Source organism: Marmota monax, unplaced genomic scaffold (assembly GCF_021218885.2).
Source record: "Marmota monax isolate L192 unplaced genomic scaffold, Marmota_monax_Labrador192_F-V1.1 WCK01_AAM20220418_F8-fsc00190, whole genome shotgun sequence".
Classification (NCBI taxonomy): Eukaryota; Metazoa; Chordata; class Mammalia; order Rodentia; family Sciuridae; genus Marmota; species Marmota monax.
The window spans coordinates 2,719,230-2,740,528 of NW_026693010.1; the positions used below are offsets into that span (position 1 = coordinate 2,719,230).

At 54.1% G+C, this 21,299-nt stretch overlaps 2 protein-coding genes across 4 annotated transcripts; one reads left to right on the forward strand and one right to left on the reverse strand.

Moving 5' to 3' along the window:
- Clba1 (clathrin binding box of aftiphilin containing 1) lies at positions 1–12,408 on the forward strand. 3 transcript variants are annotated; one of them, XR_006853546.2, is made up of 6 exons: positions 1–855; positions 2,061–2,206; positions 3,722–3,851; positions 5,396–5,512; positions 6,728–7,571; positions 12,105–12,408. XR_006853546.2 is itself a non-coding variant. In XM_046453192.2 (5 exons), exons 1-5 carry the CDS (start codon positions 436–438, stop codon positions 6,890–6,892), a joined length of 978 nt encoding a protein of 325 aa, XP_046309148.1. In that variant the 5' UTR covers positions 1–435; the 3' UTR covers positions 6,893–12,408. The 3 variants fall into 3 exon arrangements, 2 of the variants coding, with proteins under 2 accessions (XP_046309148.1, XP_046309149.1); XM_046453192.2 differs by having other exon boundaries at positions 6,728–12,408; XM_046453193.2 differs by lacking the exon at positions 6,728–7,571.
- On the reverse strand, positions 11,602–20,729 carry Cdca4 (cell division cycle associated 4). Its single transcript, XM_046453194.2, has 2 exons — positions 20,595–20,729; positions 11,602–14,432 (listed from the first exon to the last, which is right to left on the reverse strand). Exon 2 carries the CDS (start codon positions 14,424–14,426, stop codon positions 13,701–13,703), a length of 726 nt encoding a protein of 241 aa, XP_046309150.1. The 5' UTR covers positions 14,427–14,432; positions 20,595–20,729; the 3' UTR covers positions 11,602–13,700.
- Positions 20,730–21,299: the final 570 nt, after the last annotated feature.

The following is a 21,299-nucleotide window of genomic DNA, read 5'->3' on the forward strand; positions in this document are numbered from 1 at the left end:
AACACTGGCGCGGCCGGAGGGGATGCGGGCAGCCGCCACAGAGAAGTGCGTGGGGCTGCCCTTCGCCCTCCCGCCAGGGACGCGCTCCGGGGCTCTAGAGCGCCGCGCCATTTCTTCCCTTTTGGGCCTGGCGCTAGAGCCCGGGAGCCCGCCTTGTCGTTGGGGTCCCCAAGACGCGCTCCAGACTGCGGCGGTCCTGTCCGTGGGCTTACGGGTCCGGCACTTTGGTTGGCCGCGGGACACGCCCCTGTGCTGGACTGATCAACAGCGGCCCACAGCAGCACGTGGGCACTCTCCCGGAAGCCACGCCGGCCCCGACAGCGTGGCTCGCGGCACCCCAGGCCCTGTCTAGCGCAGCCCTGGGCAGCTTCAGCCCAGCAACTGTATGCCTCGTGCGCAGCTCCTCATCTGGTCTGCTGGCCTGGCCGCACGAAGATGCAAGACCGGCAGAAGTGGTGGGGAGAGTCCGTGAGTGACTTCACAGGGGAACGGGCGGAGGTTTCCCGCTGCTACACAGCTGAAGGACAGAGTGGTGACAATTTGGAACGGATAAGGATCTACAGTGAGGGTCCTCTGTCTGTGCCAGGTGGGAAAGCCAGCAGCTCCCCAACGGGAGAGGGCCTTCCGACTTGCACCACTAGTTGTTCTGCTGGGGAGCTCAGCAGCACGTGGGGGGAGTTTGAAGGCTTTAGAGAATCTTCAGCCAAGTCTGGACTCCCTCAGTCCCTTGAACTCCTGGAGAGACCCACCGATCCTCAGCCACTAGAAACTCCTGCCTTAAAGGAAGGTGGTTCTCACCTGCCACACCAGGGTGGATCTGGGGCAACAGGAATCACTTCCCACCCATCTTCAGAGGTATTTCTGTGGTCTTTGTCACCAGACTGATTGAGAAATGCCCTAAGACCTCTCAAAGGCATCAGGCACTGGGTTGGGGGCTACCAGCCTTTGAGGGGCCTCTTCTCTCTGGCCTCCATCCCTTGTCATAGGGTTGGCTGTCCTGTCCTCACAAGGCCAGAGAAGGAACCAGTTGACAGCAGAGCCTGCAGAAATGGATTGGGCAAGACCAGGTGGGGGCAACCCAAGCTGGGCCACTTTCCATGACCACTTCCCATCAGCAGAGGTGGCACTTGTGTGGCCTCATTCAGAGCCTATGGGGAAGAAGCTCTACTGGTTTATAAAGTCCCAAGTCCTAAAGTCACACAATCCCAGATAGCTTTGTGCAAGGCCCTGGAACTGGAGCTGGCCAGCTGAGCCCCAGCCCTCATCCTGTCTGCTCCTCAGAACTCAGTGCCCACCCTTGCCTCCTCTGGCTCCTCTCTGCTGGTCATTCTCCTCCTTCTGTTGTTTCTCTTTGCCATCTCTTCCCAGATGGTTCACCGCACACACCAGGGAACAAAAGATAAGTTCAACAGTCAGGAGGGAGGTAAAAGGTACTCCTACACCAACGATTTCTTGGCCCTCGGTGAGACCCGCTCTTGGGACAGTCAGTTCTGCTGTAACACTTGTTTTAAAACCAGGACTCCTTTCCAATGCAATTGATGCACTAAGGAACATTAGCGCATACGGGAATTTTGCAGGAAACACTAGGCAAATGGAACACCTGCACCCCACGGAGCTGAGGCATGTTGATAGACATAAAACTTGCACCTGCACACCTCAGATAACTACCACCCCCATCCCACTTGGTGTTAGGACACTACCCAGTTCAGACTGTCCCCGACCCCTCACCTGGCTGCCTGCAAACCTCAGGGCCTTTTCCAGGTGAGGCTGTTTCCACTGTATGTGTGAACTTCTCAGCCAGCTCACATGAAAAATTGTGCCAGTGTTTGAAAGGCCACCTTTTCCCTGCAGCTCCGATGAGCTCTGAGTTGTGCTCTCACCCACCTCCTGTGAGCTCTGTGATTTTATAGAGAACAGAGGTTTTAGGAGAGGCTGTGTCCAGAGATGGCACTGACTGCACAGTTGAGCTCAGGTTTCTTTTGTATCAAAGTTAATTACTCAGAATATGGTGACCTAAATGCCTGTATTTCTCCTGATTCTGGAATGTTCTTTCTTTCCAGCCTGTTCTCAGGTATGAGAACATATTTAGGTTTGCTTTTCAAGAAGTCACAGTTGAGCAGGCAACTGAAGATGTTTCCACCTTAGACCATTTCTTGGAAATAAGCAGTGAAGAAGACCCTGGCCTTGCATCTGCACATAGACTGTGGTAATGAACACCAACAGAGCTAAGAACCCCATGGCAGCGCTGTACCTGCACGGTTGTTTGATAACGTGGCTGCACAAAGTTCTGTGCGTGCCTCCTGGAGAGCATCACTGCCCCTGTAGCCTCCTGTGGGCTACAGTGTCCTATGGGGAGCTGGCAGCACAGGTGGAGGCTCCAGCAGTGCTGACCTTGCACACCTTGAGCAAGCTGGCCCAGGTGCCAGCCCTCTTGTGTCTCAGCACGAGTGCAGGAGAGGATGGGAGGGATGGTGGGCCCCAGAGCAGCCCTGGTGTACTTGGTTGAGCCTCAGCCACAGAGCTGTAGAAAACACCCCCAAGCTGTCCACTAACCCACGGGTGGCCATGTGCTTCCAGTACTGCCTGCAGGGCTGCGGGCTCCCAGAGAGATCAGGTGCACTTGGCAGTGGGTGCCGACAGTGGCTTTGAAAGGGTATGCTTCCAGCACCTGTTGACAGAAGCAGGCTCCAGGGTGAGACAGTGAAGGGCTGAGATGCTCCAGATAAGTTGGCCTAAGACCCCAGGAGGGGAGAGAGTGAGATGAGCAGGCTTCTTTGCCCCTCAGTAATGTGGGGAAGGCCAGGTCAGCAAGCCATGGGGGTCTGTGCATGTCTGGACAGGCCTGGCTTTATTACAGCTCTGCAGGCCATTCAGAGTTCTGGCTTGACCCATCATGGCCACTGCTGTGCAGTAACCCAGCACCTTCCCAGTGTGCCTGCTACAGTGGTCTGGGGAGGGACACCCGGAACCCGAAAGGCTGTGGCCTCCGCTGTCCACATGCCTGGCTCCCTGTGTGTGCTGCTCCTGCCTGGCACAGCCCCAGGGAGAGCCTGCCTCAAGAGTGGCCCCTCAGGCCATAGGGTTGCGGGGTGGCACTGGCAGACCATTCTCTAGAGGCACAGTGGTTCTAGAGTCAGTCTTGGCAGGGCTGACACTCAGGAGAGGGTGGTGAATGTTGTTGGGCTGAAGAAGAACCCTGTTTGCATGTTCCGAGACATTGGCATGTTTGGGAAATGATTTAGGCATTTAACATGTCCCATCTGCTCCCGTGTTGTCGGATACCCACCATGTCCTCACTAGGGCAAAAGCTTCTGACCAGCAGGCCCCTCTGCCCCAGTGCCTGGTGGTGATGGTGACCATACCCTGTTTGTTTCTTCATCCATTCTTCGGAGCCCTCAGTGTTTTCCTAGTTTGTGAACATGGATTTTGTGGCCAGCACAGCTGTAATAGTGAACCAGACAGCAAACATCTGGCCTTGAAGACACTCCCTGATGAGAACAGGCCTCCTGTGCTGGGACGCACTGTGGAAAGAAGAGGCAGGGCAGCATCAGGAACACTGACCGCAGGGGTGTGTGTCTGAGTGAAGGAGGTGGCCAGGGCCCCTGAAGGGGCACCATCTAGTGTCACCTGTGCCAGGTCCTCCTCTGCTTGTGAGACTGGGCTTCCTGACCTGCTCAGAAGGCTTTCAAGTTCATCTTTAGTGACTTCCTCTATTTTCCAGTTCTGAATCTAGAAAAGTCTGGCGAGCCCTTCAAAACACCAGCACCATGTCTGCTTCACGATGCCTCTGGAGCCAGTCTCACTGCCAGGAGAAGCTCTTCCTGGTTCTTGGCATAGAAGCTGCTCAGAAGGTGACGTGGTTCAGGGGGTGGAAACTTCACTGGGCCCAGGACAGGGAGGGTGGTGGAGAAAATGACACCGGAAGGCCAACTGACTACTTAGAAGGCCACTGGTGGTGAGGGGTGTGGGTGTGGCTGTTGTGGGCAGCACCTGGACACTGGTGCGGGGTCCTGCAGGAGTGGGTGCAGATGTGGAGACAGGGTGCACATGGACTTGGTGGGGAGAGGAGGAAGGTGCCATGTGTGGAGGTGGAATACCGTGAAGTTCAGAGCATGGGCGGGAGCACTCTGCAGGGCACTGCAAGCCACCAAGGTGTGCTTGCACCTCAGGTGTTGCAGGAGGTGCTGGGGTTAGGCCAGGGCCTGCTGAGGGGGACAAGGGCAAGTTCCAGTATGGGCACAGGCATGAGGCTGAGAGGGAGAGGCCCTTGGAGTGTGGAGGGTGGCCAGTGTGCACCATGATGGGCAGAGATAGTTTCATAGACAGGAGCTGCTGCTGCATGAGGCAGGAACAGCCCAGAGCCAGCCAAGCCCAGGGTACACACATCAGGCCTGTGTGATCAAGAAATAGTAACAGGGCCACCTTTCGGCAGTCAATATAGAACAGATCTTTTTCCACTCTTGAGTATTTTTAAAATGTTTTTTAGTTGTAGATGGACATAATATACCTTTATTCATTTATTTTTATGTGGTTCTGAGGGTGGAACCCAGTGCCTCACACGTGCTAGGCAAGCGCTCCACCACTGAGCCCCAGCCACAGCCCTCCATTCTTAGGTGGAAACTTTTAAAATGGAACTCAAAAAGGAGCTGACAAGGCGGGCCTCATGGCCCCAATGAAGATAGTCATGTGGACGATGGCCATGTCTCCAGTGTGCCATGCTGACTGGTCAGGAGGCCTCGTGGTGGGGAAACCACTGGGGAAACAGAACCAGGGGGTTCTGGAGGGGAGGCTCAGGCAGGACAGCTACCACAGTGGCAGGCTGTGGGTGCTCATCCTTCAGGTGGCCGTGAGGGTGTTTCTGTTGAACACTGTCGTACTCCATTTTCTATTTATAACAAAATGCCTGGTAATTGTAAAGCATAGCATTTTGTTTGGCTCATGGTTCTGGAGTATGGAAGCCCAGGAGAGCATGGTGCTGGCATGGTGAGGGCCTTGTTTGCTGCACCTTAACATGGTGCCAGCCATCACAAGGCAACAGAGCAGTCACGCCAGCTCAGTTCTCTTCTTATAAAGCCATTAGTGCCGCTAGGAGGACCCCACCTCATGGCCTCCTTCTACCCTGATCACCCCAAGTGCCATCAACACTGTGAATTTGGGGTTGTGTGTTCAGTACAGAAGTTCTGGGGGACACACTGGAACCACAGCAGGCAGGTCTGGCTGCCCCTGAACCAGGTGATAGACAGCAGGTGGCAGCACTGAGCAGGGAGGGCCCTGGCCTGACCCTCCCAGGGGCTATGCATGTCCAGAATTAAGGTAGAGGGGCTCCGGTTAAAACGGAAGGTGAGAGGAAACAGTGACCCTGTCAGCTGTGTGACATAGAGGTTTGTCTCCTCAGAGTCCTTCCAGAGACCAGGGTCACATTTCAGAAGGTCCTGACCTCAAAGGTCCTGAAGAGCTGCTGGCACTCAGCACCTTCGACCTGCCCCACTGCAAAGCCCTGATCCAGACGAAGGTGAGCACCCCACAGGAGAGGCCTCAGGAGGCAAGGCTGGGTTTGCACACAGCTCCCTGTGTCCTCACCGAGCCTGGCTTCTGTTCTTCTTCGATGCCTAGGCACGTAGAATGCGCGGGTAGGAAGGCTGCACTGCAGCAGGGTAGCCCTGGGTCTCCAGCCTGGGCAGGGGTGGGCGCCTGAAGTCAGCCAAGCAGCTTTCCTCGAGAGGCCTGCTGCCACCCTCATAGTGGGACTCGAGGCAGGAAGAAGGGCAGGTGGAAGATTGTGTTCTAGAAGCCCTCTCTTTCATCTGGGTCGGCGTCTCATGCCCAGCCTGGATCAGGTTACAGGAGGGGCAGGTGGCCAGGCCCAGCCACAGGGCTCTGTGTGTGAGTGGGAGGTGGGAGAGCGTGGCACTGGGCACTGTGTGTTACAGATCTGCTAGGGGAGGGCCGGCAGTGAGGCACAGCTCTCTGTGGGAGGACACTGCAGCCACGTGCCGAGGGAGTCTGGGGCACGTGTGGTGCCACCCAGCTGATGCCAGCTGCAGCCTTGATGGTTGGCACATGGTGCCAGGTGTGCAGGCACCCAGGAAGGCCTTTGCATGAACACACACAGGTCTGTCACAGGCCCTAGAGGACTCTGGGTCCCTCTGTTCTTTGGAAGAGCCTCGAGGTAGACACTACTTGTCTTTGAGCACAACAGGTTACCTGTCTGTAGCTGTGTCATTTACAGTAGCCAGCACTCGAGGAGGTCCAGCAGCTGCGATGTGGGAACTCCAAGGCCAGGAGCATGGAAAGCAGGGGGACCAGACCCAGGATAAGGGCCAGGAACCTACTTAGGAAACAGACTGGCCCTTCTGGCACCGTGGCACACACCTGCAATCCCAACACTTGGGACACTGAAATAGGAGGATTCCTAGTTCAAGGCCAGCCTTGGCAATTTAATGAGACCCTGTCTCAAAATAAAAAGGGCTGGGAGTGTTGCTCAGTGGTAGAAGTCAGGTGGCAGTGGTTGCTGCAGTGGGGTGAAGGCCAGGGACAGGTGGGCCACTAGCGGCCTTGGTCCCAGTACACCAGCCCTGTGCGCTTCTCTGGTTGCATTGCACAATGAAGTTTTTAGGATCATGGTGACCAAGGAGAGATTGTTGAGGGGCCAGAGGTGGGCAGGGCAGATGCCAACCTGGCACCTCTAGTCACCTGCACTTGTATTTGACTGCTGGCCTCCTCTCAGCTCTCAGGGACACCTGGCAGCAGACAGGGGAGCCTGATTACCTACAGCCTCTTTCTGAAGACACCCCTGCATGGAAACGGGCGGCACATCACAAGTCCACAGGAAAAGAAGGTTTTCCCTCCACGTCACCTAAAGCTGGCGCTTTTTAACAGGGATGTGTGCTAGAAACAGGAGTCTGTCATGTAGGCATTTCACATCGTCTCACTGGCTGGGTTTGGTTCTGTTTTGTAGAGCCGTTTCCCAAACCCACATCAGTTTCCTAGGATCTTTCAAAACCCCTGCCTCAGATCTGATCAGGAAGGGGTGTCTTGGGCAGAGCCAGTCCCCAAGCAGGGGGGAGGGGTTTCTGGATGCACTGCAGCCTGCCCAGCAGATGCCACCTGCTCCTGGTGGAGGATGTCAGGGATGATCCCAGACCTGGCCCAAAGTGGGGAATGTACTGAAATACCACCAAGGAGACAGCTGCACTTTGAGAAGCAGCATTGGCACCTGGTCCCAGGAGGTCCTGGGCTTCTGTGTTGTTCCTGGAAGTGCCATGAGCACTCCCCACAGCATTCACACTGGTGGCCTTGGGGACAGGCCTTTCTGATGGCTGGGAGGCCACACTGGGCCAGCCCTGGAGGCCCAGGTGGGTAGGCAAGTGTGTTTCACTGGTCATCTCCTGCATCAACGGTTTCCTTCCAGGAAAGGCCAAGTGGGCAGCACTGACTTTGTAGAAGGCCTCAGTAAGCCGTGCTCTTGCTGACTCGTTGACTCTGCAAGGACTGATGACAACATTCTGTCCCGAAAGGGAGACCTGAGGCTGGAGGGGCTACAGAGGCCACGCTGGGGACTGGCACTCCAGGTAGAGCCCCTGCTGTCTCTGTACCAAGGCCACTCTAGGACCAATTTGCTCAGGAGGTGCCAGCTTCCCTTCACCTGAGCCACTGATGCAGGTGCAGGTGACAGCTGCTGTGCCCGCCAGGAGGAAGGAAGCTGGCTGTCCCTGGTCACCCCAGGTGGCTGTGCATCAATACCATGTGGCCCACAACCAAGGGGTGGCTCAGATCATTTCCCTGGCACCAGATGTCAGGAAAGCTGCTCTGACCTCTCGCCCTTAACCAGAGGACGTGTGGACCAGCACACAGAAAGGAAAAGGCAGTTTCTGCGCAGCAGAGGGAGGCGGGCGGCAGGGAGAGTGCAGACCTTGCAGGGGCACTGTCACCAATTACAGGTGGACAAAGGGACTGGAGGGACACTTCTCAGAACACACACACAAATGGCCCAAAGGATCAGTCCTGCTCAGAGAAGTGCGGGTGGGACACCGAGGCCTGCTGGTGAGGGCGGAAGAAAGGGCCCTGCCCGCTCGGCTGGAGCACAGTGCAGTGCAGCCTTCATGGAGAGCGGCATGGAGGTGCCCCCAAGACACGGCCTGTGTGATCCCAGCCCTGCTACTGGGCACTTACCGGGGATGGCCAGTTCCGGCTGTGGAAGGCATCTGCAGGCCCACTTCCTTGTGGCCTGCTCCCCAATAGAGGGGAGGAATGGGCCGCATGGCCCCCACAAACAAGTGGTAAAGGCAGGTGGTACACATGCATGAGGGAGTACTGTCATCCACCAGCCAGGTGGAGCCTGCCACCTGGGGTAGCCCTGGGCACGCCATTGGGTGACACACCCCAGGCACAGGTGGACCAGAGAAGCCACCCTCACAGGAGCCAAGGGCATGCAGCTACAGGGGCAAGGGTGCCATCTCCCACCGGATGAGCCCTCGGGAGACCCACTGCACAAGCAGTTACATTCTTGGGTTGTGTTTCCACTACAAAGCAGGATGACTCTTGAGGTGACACACTACTAACGGGCCTGAGCCACCCATCATGCAGAAAACAGCACATACCTTGTAGATTCGAATTTTCCCACTTAAAGATTAACTGGAAGAACCAGTAAAGAACAGGGACACACAGCATGGGGATATGCCGAGTCCTGGGCTATCTGCCTACAGCGGCAGCACACTGGCCCACGAGGGGGCTGTGAGGCAAGGAGGGCCACACCCTGCTTGTGTGACCAGTGTTTCCAATAAACCATCACCCAGGGGGTGCGATTCGGGTATGCTGTGAACTCCACTGCATGGAACCTGTTCGCTTTATAAATAATTAATTTATATATATAAAAGTCGTAGATGGACATGATACCTTTATTTTATTTATTTTTATGTGGTGCTAAGGATCGAACCCAGTGTCTCATGCTTGCTAGGCAAGCGCTGTACCACTGAGCTACAACCCCAACCCTGAAACCTGTTCTTAAAAATTGAAAAGGTAGCCTGACATCATCACATTGACTTGGGAGGCTGAGGCAGAGGATGGCCCGGGCTAGTCTCAGCAACTTAGCAAGGTCCTGACTCAAAATTTTAAAAAAGGGCAGGTGGTATAGCTCAGTGATACAGCACCCTTGGGTTCATCTCCCAGTACCAAAAACAAAAAACAAAAAAAACACTGCCCCAAATGTCCTTTTTAACTGTTTTGTTTTTGTTTTTTGTGGTACAGGGGAGTGAATTTAGGGCACAGATGTCTGAACATGAGCTAAGTATTAGAGAATATTCAGGAATTATTTCCTGATTATGGAATCGTCAATGTATAAACATGCTCTATTTTCTAAGGCTAACCGGATTTTTAAGGTGAAAATGGCCTCCTATAGCTCGGATTAGCTTAAAAATTGTTTCAGGGGGCTGGGAAAGTAGCTCAAAGGCACAGCACTCGCCTCACATGTGTGAGGCCTTGGGCAGCACTGCCAAAATAAATATATACACATTTCAGAAAAACAAAAAAGACAGCATTTACAACTGGCCAACCTGGGCAACAGGCTCAAGGGCCTGATACAGCCCCTCTGCTGCTACGTGAAGTATGTGAAGTGTGAACAAGGGGCTTTCGGTGGGCACAGCATGCCTCAGTTACTCTGAAGTACAGCCTGTCTTCTGGGTCCTTGCAGGGGAGTACAGGGAACTGTAGGCTGTGGCTAAGGGGGCCCCTGCCAGGTGTTGGCAGGAGCTGTGACCCTGTGGCCCTCGGGAAGAGTACAGAAAAGCCAGGTGCTTCCCTAGGAAGCTCCACCACAGGAATGTGGGGGCGGGGTAAGCAAGGGTCCTCAGACACTCAGACACCCTGGGTGCTGGGTGCCAGTGGACCCCAGCCAGTCCCCAGCCCTCACCTGACCCTTCCTCCAGCTGCACATGCCCCTCCCACACCACCCTGGACAGCTGCCCACAGCAACAGCAGGCTGGCCCAGAGGGAAAGCTCCTTCCCCGCTCATTCCTCACCAGGGGCTGGGCTTTGGGCAGTGCACCATACCCCAGCCTTGTTCACCCTGGCTGGAGAGGAGGTGACGGGCACCACACGGGCTGAGTGTGTTAGGGTACCAGGTCATGCACCTGGTACCTCCATGGGCCCATGCTCCCGCTGTGTGTCCTACTTGGTGCCTTGACCCAGTGGGGCCAGGCCAACAGCCTGAGCTGGAAGGAGAGGTGAGGGCTTGGCAGAGCCTCCCAAGAATCAAGCCTGCTCCAGTTCAGGGTACCCAGTGCCCAGGGCCATCTGCTCCCCTGGAGCCTGGGTCCTGCCTGTCCCCCAGCCTAACAGGCAGGGTGGCAGCTTTCTTGAGCGCCAGGTGCCGAGAGCACATGAAGCCACTTATGGAGGCAGGTAGAGGGCAGGAGGCAGCAGGACACCCATGTTTCAGTCCCATCCAAGTTTCTGCCCTGAGTCCAGCTGCAGTGGCATCTTCAGCTCACTCTGGGCTTCACCTGTGGGTCCCCCACAGCCCTGCTGACTGCAGAGCAGCAAGTCAGCAGGTCCAACCAGATTCTGACTACAGGAACACGGCGTCTAGCCCCAAGGCTGCTGCAAGCTGTCATTTACACATCTCGGGGATTTTTACAAAAAAGACGAGGTGCAGCCCACAGAGGCAGCAACCCCCCTATGCAGCCGTGCTGGGGGCTGCTCTGAGCACCTCATTCTTAGGGCTTTCTCTGAGCGTTCCAGCGCCCCCCACCCCCCATCAGGTTCTCCAGTCTCTTGCTCAGGCATTGACATCATCAGCAAGAGGTGGGCCTGGCTGGTCAGCAGGCTCTGGGAACGCTGGGAAGCAAACCACTAGCCAATGGCCTGGCATCCCAGCTGGGCAGCACAAGCTCACTCGGGAGGCATGGAGGGCAGATGGAGTAGTGGGGCTTATTGCCTACTGGGCAGCACAGGATGAAGTGTATGGGCCAGAAATGGTCACCTGCAGGGGAGCAGGGCCCTCAGCAGCACCGGGGCTCCGTGGGAATGGCCAGGCTGAACCTCATTCCATCTGCAGGCAAGTGCTCCCCACGGCTGACCCTGCGGGGCTTTGAAGTGCCTTGAGGGGCCACACTCAAGCTCACAGACACCACTCGCCTCAGCCCTGCCCTTCTTGCCTCTACTGAGAACCTGGGCAGACGTGTGGCACAGTACACTGTGGAAAATCTACTTATAGGCTCTCGTGTTCTCCTCATCCCTAGTGCACACCACGGAGTACACCCCAGCCCTCGGCCTGCGGAGTAGCTGGATTGCAGCCATGCACTGGTGCTCATACTTAAAATCAGTGCTTTACTTTTCAACCTTTAAAAACCTAATGCGCTTCCAAGGCAAAGGGGCTCCAAGGCTGAGGGTGTAAAACCCTGCAGGAGGGCTGCTTCCCAAGGCTTCTGCAGCACGCTCTCTGGTCTTGGGACCCCACCTCGATACTTGTGTATTAGAGCATGCACTCTAGCCGTACGAGAACCTGTCAACTAAGTTGAAAACCAAATACCCTGACCCCTCAGGGTAGAGGGGTCAGGGTTTGACTGGAGGCAGATCCACAAAACACTACAGAGTTTGGATAACTGGAATTTATATTTTTTATTATATAGATATTTTGTAAACAAAATTATCAAATGTTTGGAAAACTGCTTCCAGTCAATTACTTATATCTACATCTTCAAAAAACACATACACATGATGAAACAGCCAGAAATTTCTGTAAAAACAATGGATGAGCCACGGGGACTACTGCAGAAGCAGGTACCTTCCCAGGCCTAGGTCTATAAGCCCGGGGAATGGGGACTGGCTGAGGGGCTCTCCACCACCAACAACCACACTGCCCAGTCCCATAGGTTCTTCACCACCTGGCAGACAAGGGGAGGCAGCTGCCTGGTGTAGGAGCTGGGGCACCAGGCCTCCGTGCGCGAGGACAGCCGGTTCCCTCACTCCGTCTTACCTTTTGCCAGCCTGCCATGCCAGCAATACCTTGTCACCTCTGAAACTGAACACATGAGATTTGCAATAGAAATGCTGCAAAAAAAAGCAAACACTGCTTCAGCTATCAGCAGGCACCCTTTTGCTTCCAGGAGTAGCAGCACTCTCACCACCAGGAGGCGGCCCTCCGTGGATCCAAAGACGGCCAGCCCTGCTACGGTGACGCTGCCTGATCCCTGGACCGCAAACTGGCAGAAGCCCCGCCAAGCTTAGGAAAAGAAAAACCATCCATTGACTATTTAATGCATTCAAGTGAAGTTCTTTCCCTACCTCCACAGACAGACAGACATTACAGCTGAAACCAACGAGGAAAACAAAACAAGGATGACATGGTGAAGTTCACACCATTCCCATTTTGTGCGCTGGATATTTTTAATAAAGTGAGGTTTACATCCATCACTGTCATGTTGATACAAAAAAAGTATGGTCATGTGCACAAAGGAAAACCACATGCCTGTCAGGCTCAGAGATGGGAGGTCAGAAGAGGCACGAGGAAACCTGTGCATGGTAGGCAACAAGGATCTGGAGATGTGGCAGCCAGGCACAGGGCCACACCAGCTCCCTTCATTGTGTGACCCTTTGGATTGAGAGGACATGAATTACAGAGTTCTTTCATTCTGGACTTAAATTTAACCTTACAATTCTGTTCTAGCACCAATTTAACAGAGCAGGTGTAAGCATTTCTACCAACAGCACACAGGCATACGGTCTTTCCAAACACACATGTCTGGCACACAGCAGCCCATGTGTATGCTCTAAAAAGGGCACGCAGCTCTGCTAGGGCCGTGCTGGAAACAGATGGGAGGCGCCCTCTGTGACCACCTCATGGAAGACACAGCTGAGACTCCAGACTCTTAAAGATCAAATGGTGCCTGTGATTTCACACAAATACCCAACCTTCCCCTCCAGTGGCATTTACATATATAAATAGGCTTAAATAGAACCCTCCATTATTTTCACTAAGTCTAAAAAGACACGGCTTCAGAGCAGGTCTAGTGAAGAGGGTTCTAACTGCATGCAGTTCTCATTTTAAGCATCCTCTGTTGTAACACAGAACATGACATAAGGGTCCTGCGAACAACCAAAGTAGAAAACAGAACACTTACGCTGCTGCATCAGAGTGTGGGAAATGACCATTTAAACCTTCAAACAATGAAATACACAACTGCAATTGTTCAGGTTATACAAGTTTCTAATGTAGCAGCAAATGATGTTTATACAAAAAATAGACTTTTAAGAAAATAGCTGCAAAAATCTAAGAGTATAAAACATTTAAAAAATATATCTTAAAAGACAAAATATTGCCCCAAACATATAAGACTGAGTTTTAAAAGTTCACCTATCTAGATTTTAATGAGGTTGGTTGAATGCAGCCTGTTGCTCGACATCTCCGCGGGAGGTGCAGCCAGCACAGGGAGGGCCTGGGGCTGTGGGATGTCACCTAGCCCAGGGCTGAGGCGCCTTCAGAGAGCTCCAGCTCCCAGGACCGGCCTCTGCTGCCGGAGCCAGAGCCATTGAGTCTGCCCCAGGACACTCTCAGAATCAACAGACTGCCCCACAGGGCCAGGACGCAGGCTGCAGTGGTGAGAAGTCTGCACAGGACTGGTGCCCTGCGTTTCTACATGGGCCACAGTATATCAGGTAAGCTCTCTGGGGCATGTGGCCTTGTCCGTGGCCCACTGGAGGCCTCAGGTTTCCACTAGGATCTCCACCACATGGTCCAGTTCGGCCAGGTCGGACTTGCAGCTGGAGCCGGGAGGTGAGGCTGCCGAGGCAAAGCCCTCAAGCCCATCACAGAGGCCGGGCTTAGTGCCACCCATCATTCCTGTCAGCACAGTGTCCAGGTCGTAGTAGGAATTGTCCACATCTGAGAACAACTCCTCCATAGCGCTGGGACTTTTGTTCTCCAGGGTCTCAAATATCTGATCTAGAGACTTCTGAAAGCTTCCTCTGTTTTCTCGAGGGTTGCCTGTATCCCAAAGGCTACTCTGAGTGTTCCTCGGCACCTGTGCTGAGCTGATTGTGGAAAGTTCAGAAACTGGACCTTGCAAGGGGTCATCTCCCAGGTCAGGAGCAGGGCACCCTGCCTCTGGCCCCCTTGCTGTGCGACACAGGATCTCCGTAGACACAAGGCGGTCGAGCGGCACCCGTTCCGCACTCTGGGGTGCTGCCCCTCGCCATGCACCATCCCGGCTCATCTCCTCCTGGATCTGCCGGACTGTGTTGGCAATGAGGACTGAGCGGCAAAGGTTGGGCTCTACCAGCATGTGGCAGAGCTGGAGCTTGACCAGGGACATGTCCAGGAGCGACTGCCGCTGAAGGCTATAGGCAGGAACAGTGCCAAAGCCAGCCAAGGCACCCTCCCCATCTTCCTCCTGGTCAACACATTTCCTCTTCAGTCCTCGTGCAAACATTGTGCCCTGTGGGAACCAAGGAAGACGCCACTTAGCACATCTTGGCACCCTGGCACAGTGCCCCCAGGACACTCATCAAAGAGAGAAGGGGCATCTGCATACGGGCACAAAGGCATGTCCTGGAAGGCAGCGTTGTGTCTGTGATATACGCACAGCCATACTGTCAGCAACAACAAAGCTTAAGGCTGTAGCACGACTTTTCTACCCACAGAAAAATGAACAGAAATAGGAGAAACTTTATTTCTTAGAGCCAGGCTCAAAATCTGCATGAAACAATCCACGCATTCGTGCCTGTGAAAGAAGAGGAACTCTGCGGTGAGGCACAGAACACAGGGCCATGGAGAGGACAGGGCTTGCAGACCACATCAACAATACTGTCCACCTTCCAAAACCGATTAGCTATTGGATCCTCACCAGTGATAAAGTCCTACATGTTTTAGAAGGGCTGCTCCTTCCCTTCGAGAGCTCACTAACAAAATTATGGTCCCTTATGGCAGACGGCTCACTGGGAAATCGTACTCCAGAGATGCACAGATCAGAACGCTGGCCTATGTCCTCCAGCGGGCAGGCATTACCTGGCTCCACAGCAGCACCTTCAGAAGGGACCAGGGCCCCGAAAAGCCCCCTTGTTCTCATGTTGTGTAACACAGTGGCTCAGCACAGCTGGGGCTCACAGTGATTACCTGGGGCTCTCCTTCCATGCTCGTGCAGGAGCTGAACATTTTTATTTCAACTAACTTGAGATAAATGAATAAATTCAAACTATTCAGAGTCTTTTAAAAATGCAAACTTTTAGGATTTTTTTTTTTTTTTCAATCCAATGACTCTCTGTGGTTGGAGTGCAGCCAGGTGGCTCTGGGGAGCTGATGTGGGAGGCATGTGCTGTCCCCCACGCAGGGCCCAGGAATAAGCGGTAGGTAAGCTATGCAGTGTGGAAGAACCAGCTGCCAAGTGTCCCTCCCCAGGACAGCCCTGGTGGTGACTGTCTTGCTGGCTCTACCCTGGGAAGGACAGGAAAAGATCCCCTGTCCTTCTGAATATCCTTTCAAAGTCCTAGATATCACCTCCCATGCTTGCAACACTTTAAATTTTATTAACTAAAGTAACCCCTTGGGCATTTATCCCAAAGAAATGAAAGCCAAGGTTTATGTATAAACGTATACAAGAACATTCACAGTGTTCACACCAAACAGCTCCATGCTGGAAACAGTCCCCTCAGCTGGGGATGGCCAAGGAGAGGCCAAGGGATCACCACCCTGTGGGATCTCACTTGACATTTATGCAGTGGCAAACTAAGGGGTGGGAGGGCCATGCAGGGCAGGCACAAGAAATCCCTGGAGTGAAGGGGATCTACACCTGGGCAAGTGTGCTACACTGCAGAGGACCCCACTCCCCACTGCCCCTGGCACCCACCTGGAGCATCAGGGTCACGCACACAGGGCCTCTGTGCCAGTTGCTGTGGGTCTAGAGAATTTCAAACTGAAGAGTTAAGCCTGAGCCATGGTTTTCCCCAGCAGCAAAGTGGCATGACCACCTACACAGGTCCACACCGCACACAGCAGCAGACCTGTTCTTAAATGAACAGGAGCTCACCACCAAGACACATTACACTCTATCCCGTCTGGTATTATAGCATTCAAGTTCTTTGTCTTGGTGCAAATTCAACTTCTACAGAATTACTGTTTCTAAAAACCCGATCACATTTAAATCACTGGTATAAAAATTGTCAAGTTTATCAAGAAAATATAAGATTATGTCAAACCACAGAAAAAAAATTGTTTGGGGGAAAAAATTAAACTCCAAAGATTCCTCCGTGGCAAGCCCCTCTTTCTCTTTTGGTTCTGGGTTTCTCTTTTCAACCATAAAATTCCAACTCTGCAAGATTTAATGTAGGACTCAAATGTCATAAATTAAGTCCTAGTTTACAAAACTTCTGGCTGCCCTCTGACTTTGGAAACCAGGTAATGACTGGGTAGGTCCACCAGAAGTCAAGATAGCCTACCAGGAGCACATGGGGCAACTCACAAAAGGAGTAAGAATGGGGCAGGACCAAGACCCACCCCTCAAACCTGAACACAGCTCCAAAACTATCCTGAGAACTAATGACCTTGACACCCCTATCTCCTGGTCATAAGCCTCTGGGCAGCACACTCAACAAAGACCCTCACACTGAGTTCTGGAAGCCAGATGTGGTCCTAGGACCCCAGGGAATGTGAAAAGCCTGAGTTCAGTGCTCAGCTACAGCTGGTAAGCAGCCCCTAGGCCATGCCAGGACGGCACTGCTGCAGAGAAAGCAAGCCAAGGCACCCTTAACAGGATGTGCTCTTAGAACTTGAATGTACACATCAGCAACAGCTGGACCACATTCAAACAGAACCCTGACCCACAACCTGCAGCAAGGAGCCCACAAGCCAGCTGCTGACCTACAGGACAACCTGGAAGTCCACAGGCTCTCTAGGAAGCTAAACAGCAACTTGCTAACAAAGGCACCAGCCAACACATAAAAACAACAGCTGCTCTAGTTTCTGTCCCTGCTGCAGAGCTGGACTAGTCAGAGAGGGGCAAACAAATAGCCCTCCTCCCACCCTTGCCTCCGTCTCTGGTGGAACTGTCCCCTATCTATAGTAGCTCCTACACATCCACCACCTGTTCTCACCTGCCTGGCTGCTGAGACAGCTTGCTGACAATCAAAAAGCACGAAACACAATGTCCTACAATCCTAAGCACTCAGAGAAAGCCAGTCACCCGTGGGTCCCTTCCTCCCAGCCCTTCCCAAGGCAGCCCTTCCCTGCAGGTCCACTGCCAGCTCTGCCTGGATGGAAGTCTGATCCCCACAGTGGGGAGATGCCCACTCAGAGTCTGCAGGAGCACAGCAGCTGTACCTGGCCAGGCCACATCACTCACCTACACCTAGGTTTTTGTCACAGGTAATAATGGTTTCCAAGTTCAGGTGATGCAATGGTTCTGGCACTTGGTTTCCTAACCCTTGATTCCTGGATTAGTACCAGGGACAGGGGCAGAAACATTTGAAAGGCACTTGTTGAACACATCGACAAAAGCTGCTTTTTGGGAGGACTGAACCACCCTATCAATTTTACTCTGCATTAATGTTTGCACATATGCTGGGAAATTCTCCCTACTGCTTTACCAGTTCTCTAAGTTCACTGCTCTACCTGCAGAGTGACCCTGCTCCACATCCATGCTTCTGCTGGCCTCACACTCTGCCCTTAGCCTTCTCTTACCACCCTGGGATGAGGACATTCCCCCATCCCAGTACTGGGGATGGAACCCAGGGCCCTGAGAATGCCAGGCAAGGGTTCTACCACCAGTTACAGCCCCAGCTTGAGGACATTCTTTAAACATTAAAAATAAACAAGTTGCTGTGTGCAGTGGTGCATGCCTGTAATCCCAGTGCTTGGGAGGCTGAGACAGGAGGATAGTGAGTTCAAAGCCAGCCTTAGCAAAAAGTGAAGCGCTCAACAACTCAGTGACACCCTGTCTCTAAATAAAATACAAAACAGGCCTGGGGATGTGGCTCAGTGGTTGAGTGCCCCTGAGTTCAATCCCTGGCACCCCAAAAATAAATAAAAAACAAGTCTACAGCTCAGGAGGCTGAGGCAGGAGGATCACGAGTTCAAAGCCAGCCTCAGCAAATTGCTAAGCAATTCAGTGAGACCATCTCTAAATAAAATACAAAATAGCCTGGGAGTGCGGCTGGGTGGCCAAGTGCCCCTGAGTTCAATCCCAAGTTACATGGATAAGCTGCAATGTAGTCTCACAATGGAATACAACTCAGCAACAAAAAACATAGAGGCCTCTGTTAACAATAGGAATGGATCACAAAGGTCCTATGCTGAAATACACAGTGCATGACCCACCCACCTGAGTCGACAACCTAGTGATAGCAATACACGGCAGACAGTGCTGCTGCTGTGGATAGCAACTGCTGGCAAGGGGCAGAGGGACTCTAGGATGTGGGGACACACCCCTCAGCAACATAGGACACATATCTGTCAATATTCACTGAACTGCACTGTATCTGTTCATTTTATTGTATTAAATTATACTTTGATTACAAAGAAAATAAGTAAATAAGTCAGCTAAGGATGTGGTAAAGGGCTACCACATTAAAACTGAAAGCCACTTTGGCAAATGCCTCTTCTGCATGTAAGGTGTGCCAGATCTCCTTCTGTGCACTCTAATAATATCATCCACTTCAAGTGCTCCTAATCCCAAGCAAGTGGTAATATTGTTATTCCAATAAAAAAAAAATTTACTACTACAAAAAAGAGTTCATGGGCAGTTTTTACAATTTCATGACCCCAAAGTGCTATTGCCCAAAACCTGTGATCCAGAATAAGGGGATAACAGTGGGCCCAGGAGACTTGTAAGGAACCCCTATTCAGATTCTCTGTCGGAGACCAAGTTGCATTAAGCATGGTTCTAACTGGCCCTAAAGGATGTCTGGGACAGAGGTAAGAAACACAGATCCTCCTCAGCTGACCCGGTCTGGGAACAACTCACTGCGGTTGCCCTGAGGTTGCTTAGCCCTTCCAATGCAAAACCCTGTGGGCTGCAGAGCTTGGCTTCCTGCTAAGTTGTACATAGAGTACGGTAGCTATTTCACACCTCCCTTATTTCCCACGAAGCCAGAGTCTGTCCACGTCTAGTTAAATGACTCAAATCCCACCAACTGGTGTCTTCAGAACAGCCAACACCAGCAGGATTTAGCCCTCCATCCCCACCCTCAGGCCTCCTCCAGGCCAAGCACAGGCCTGAAGACAGGGCCAGGTGAACAAAGGAACTCTTGAGATGGCAGCAAGGCAAAGCAGAAGCTAGCCAGGAGCAAGGGGAGTGACTGTAACTGCTCCCCTGGAGCAACCCAAGGGAGACAGACAGGGACCGCCCCCAGCTGCATACTGTACTCTAGCAGCAGTTCTTAGTGGCTGAAAATTCAGACCCCCATATTCTGATCAGGAGGGCTGGGTGGTCAGGGACAGTACTGGCTCTTACCTCAACCACTCTTATGGATATTGGGCTTAAATGCTAAAAATGTCAATTTATATCACACAATCAGATTCAGGTGAAATATATCATTAAAAAAAAAAATAGGGAGGATGTAACAAGGTGGGAAAGTGCAGAGTCCCCTGGTCTCTGAGGCTGCATGTGAGTTCATCATTCCACCACCATCTGCTGACAGCTCCTACCAGTTGGCTACAATTACTTTTGATGCTCAGAGGATATAAGACTTTCTTATGCCTGGAAGCAGGTTCCGGGGGCAAATTGAGGGGAACTTCCTGGCCTCCTTCCCAGATAAAACCTGCCGCTCTGCCTAGAAAAGTCATGGCTGACTTTCTAGTCTTTCACTAAAAAACATGGTGACCAAAGCAGTCATATTACTAAGTTCCTAAGACGTTAATCTTAATTTTATCAGCTCGTTTGAAAGAATGGTTACCTCAGTCCTATGGACTGAGAGGCCAGACACAAAGGCCAGCAGGGGAAAAAACACGGAGGCTGTCTGGGCCAGTGCATCTCCGGAAAGTGCTCAGAAAAGCCTTTTCCTTGGTGACCCTACTTTAGGGAGAGAAGCTTTTGAAATTGTCTCTGGTGCTTTTTCGGGTCCCACCTAAGAGAACAGGCAGGACTGTCCAGGGCAGCCCACGACCAGCTCAGAGGGAGGACGGTCCACTGAGCAGGCGGAGAGACGCCCCCTGGGCGCTAAATAACACGGGAAACAAAGGCAAAGAATGCCTGCCCTGCACCCGAGGGAGGAAGGATCCCCGGCGCGGCTGCTCCGCCAGCAGGACCCCGGGCAGGCCCAGCGCTCCCACGCGCCCTCGGGAGGGAAACCGGGCAGGAAGAGGCCAGAGGGTCAGCACGGGCGCGCGCAGGGTGGGAGCAGGAGGAAGGAGAGGGTGGACGGAGGGCGACGGAGAGGAGCCGAGGACGGAGGGTGGACCGAGAGCGGGTGGGCGAGGGGCGCGGAGCCCGAGGGCAGGAGGCCGCCGGCAGGGTGTCGCTCCGGTCTGCAGGCGGATGCCCTCCCGAAGGGTCGCGGTGCGACGAGCGCGCACGTGGCAGCGGCCGGGAAGCCCGCTGCGACCCGCCCACCCCGCGAGCGCTCGGCACGCGCAGAGGCTCCCCAAAGCCCGTAGCCTGCTCGCTCACCTGCGCCGCCAGGCCGGCCGCCGCTCAGCTCGGAGCCCGGGAGCCGCTCAGCGCCCACAAAGGGTCGCCATGGCGCCGCTGCGCGCCCGCCGATTGGCTGAGCGCTGGGCGGGGCTCCGTTCAAACCCGCGCGGGGCGGGGCTTGGCGACACGGCTTCCCGCGCGGCGGTGGCCGTTGGGCCCTCGTGCTCCGCCACTCCGCCCCGCGCCGTACGCCCTCCCACTCCCAGACGCCCTCACGCCCGGCCCCGCCCCAGCTCCCAGACGGCCTCGCGCCCGGCCCCGCCCCCAACTTCCCCGTGGCGCTGCGCCCCACCCCCAGCACCCAGGTGCCCTCACGCCCAGTCCCGCCCCTCCTGCTCCCAGGTCTCCGCGCGAGCTTGGGACCGCGTCTGCGCAGCGCCTCCTCCTCGCGAGCTCTCTGGCGGAGGGTAGCTGAGGACTTGCAGGGCTATCGTATGGAGGCCCGGGTGCCCCGTGCCGCCCGTCCCGCTCGTCAGCAAGGAAGCCGTGAGCACAGCGAGCAGTGGCGGCTTCGTGATGGCGGGGGCGGCTCGCTGTAGGGCCGTGCGCGACGTCCGGGTTCGCCCGGCGCCGTGGAGAAACAAGAGTGGACCTGAGGCCCGAGGCGCTGACAGCCGCGCCATGTGCCCCGCGCTAGGGGCCCGCCTCTCCGGGGAAGGGGGACTTGTGGCCCCGGGAGGG

Excerpts from the sequence above, each read along its gene's own strand:
- Cdca4 (XM_046453194.2), bottom strand. The coding sequence starts at position 14,426 with ATGTTTGCACGAGGACTGAAGAGGAAATGTGTTGACCAGGAGGAAGAT.
- Clba1 (XM_046453192.2), top strand. The coding sequence starts at position 436 with ATGCAAGACCGGCAGAAGTGGTGGGGAGAGTCCGTGAGTGACTTCACA. Across the intron at positions 2,207-3,721 it reads GCATCTGCACATAGACTGTG|TTCTGAATCTAGAAAAGTCT; the intron begins GTAATGAACACC and ends TCTATTTTCCAG. Across the intron at positions 5,513-6,727 it reads AAGCCCTGATCCAGACGAAG|CTCTCAGGGACACCTGGCAG; the intron begins GTGAGCACCCCA and ends GCCTCCTCTCAG.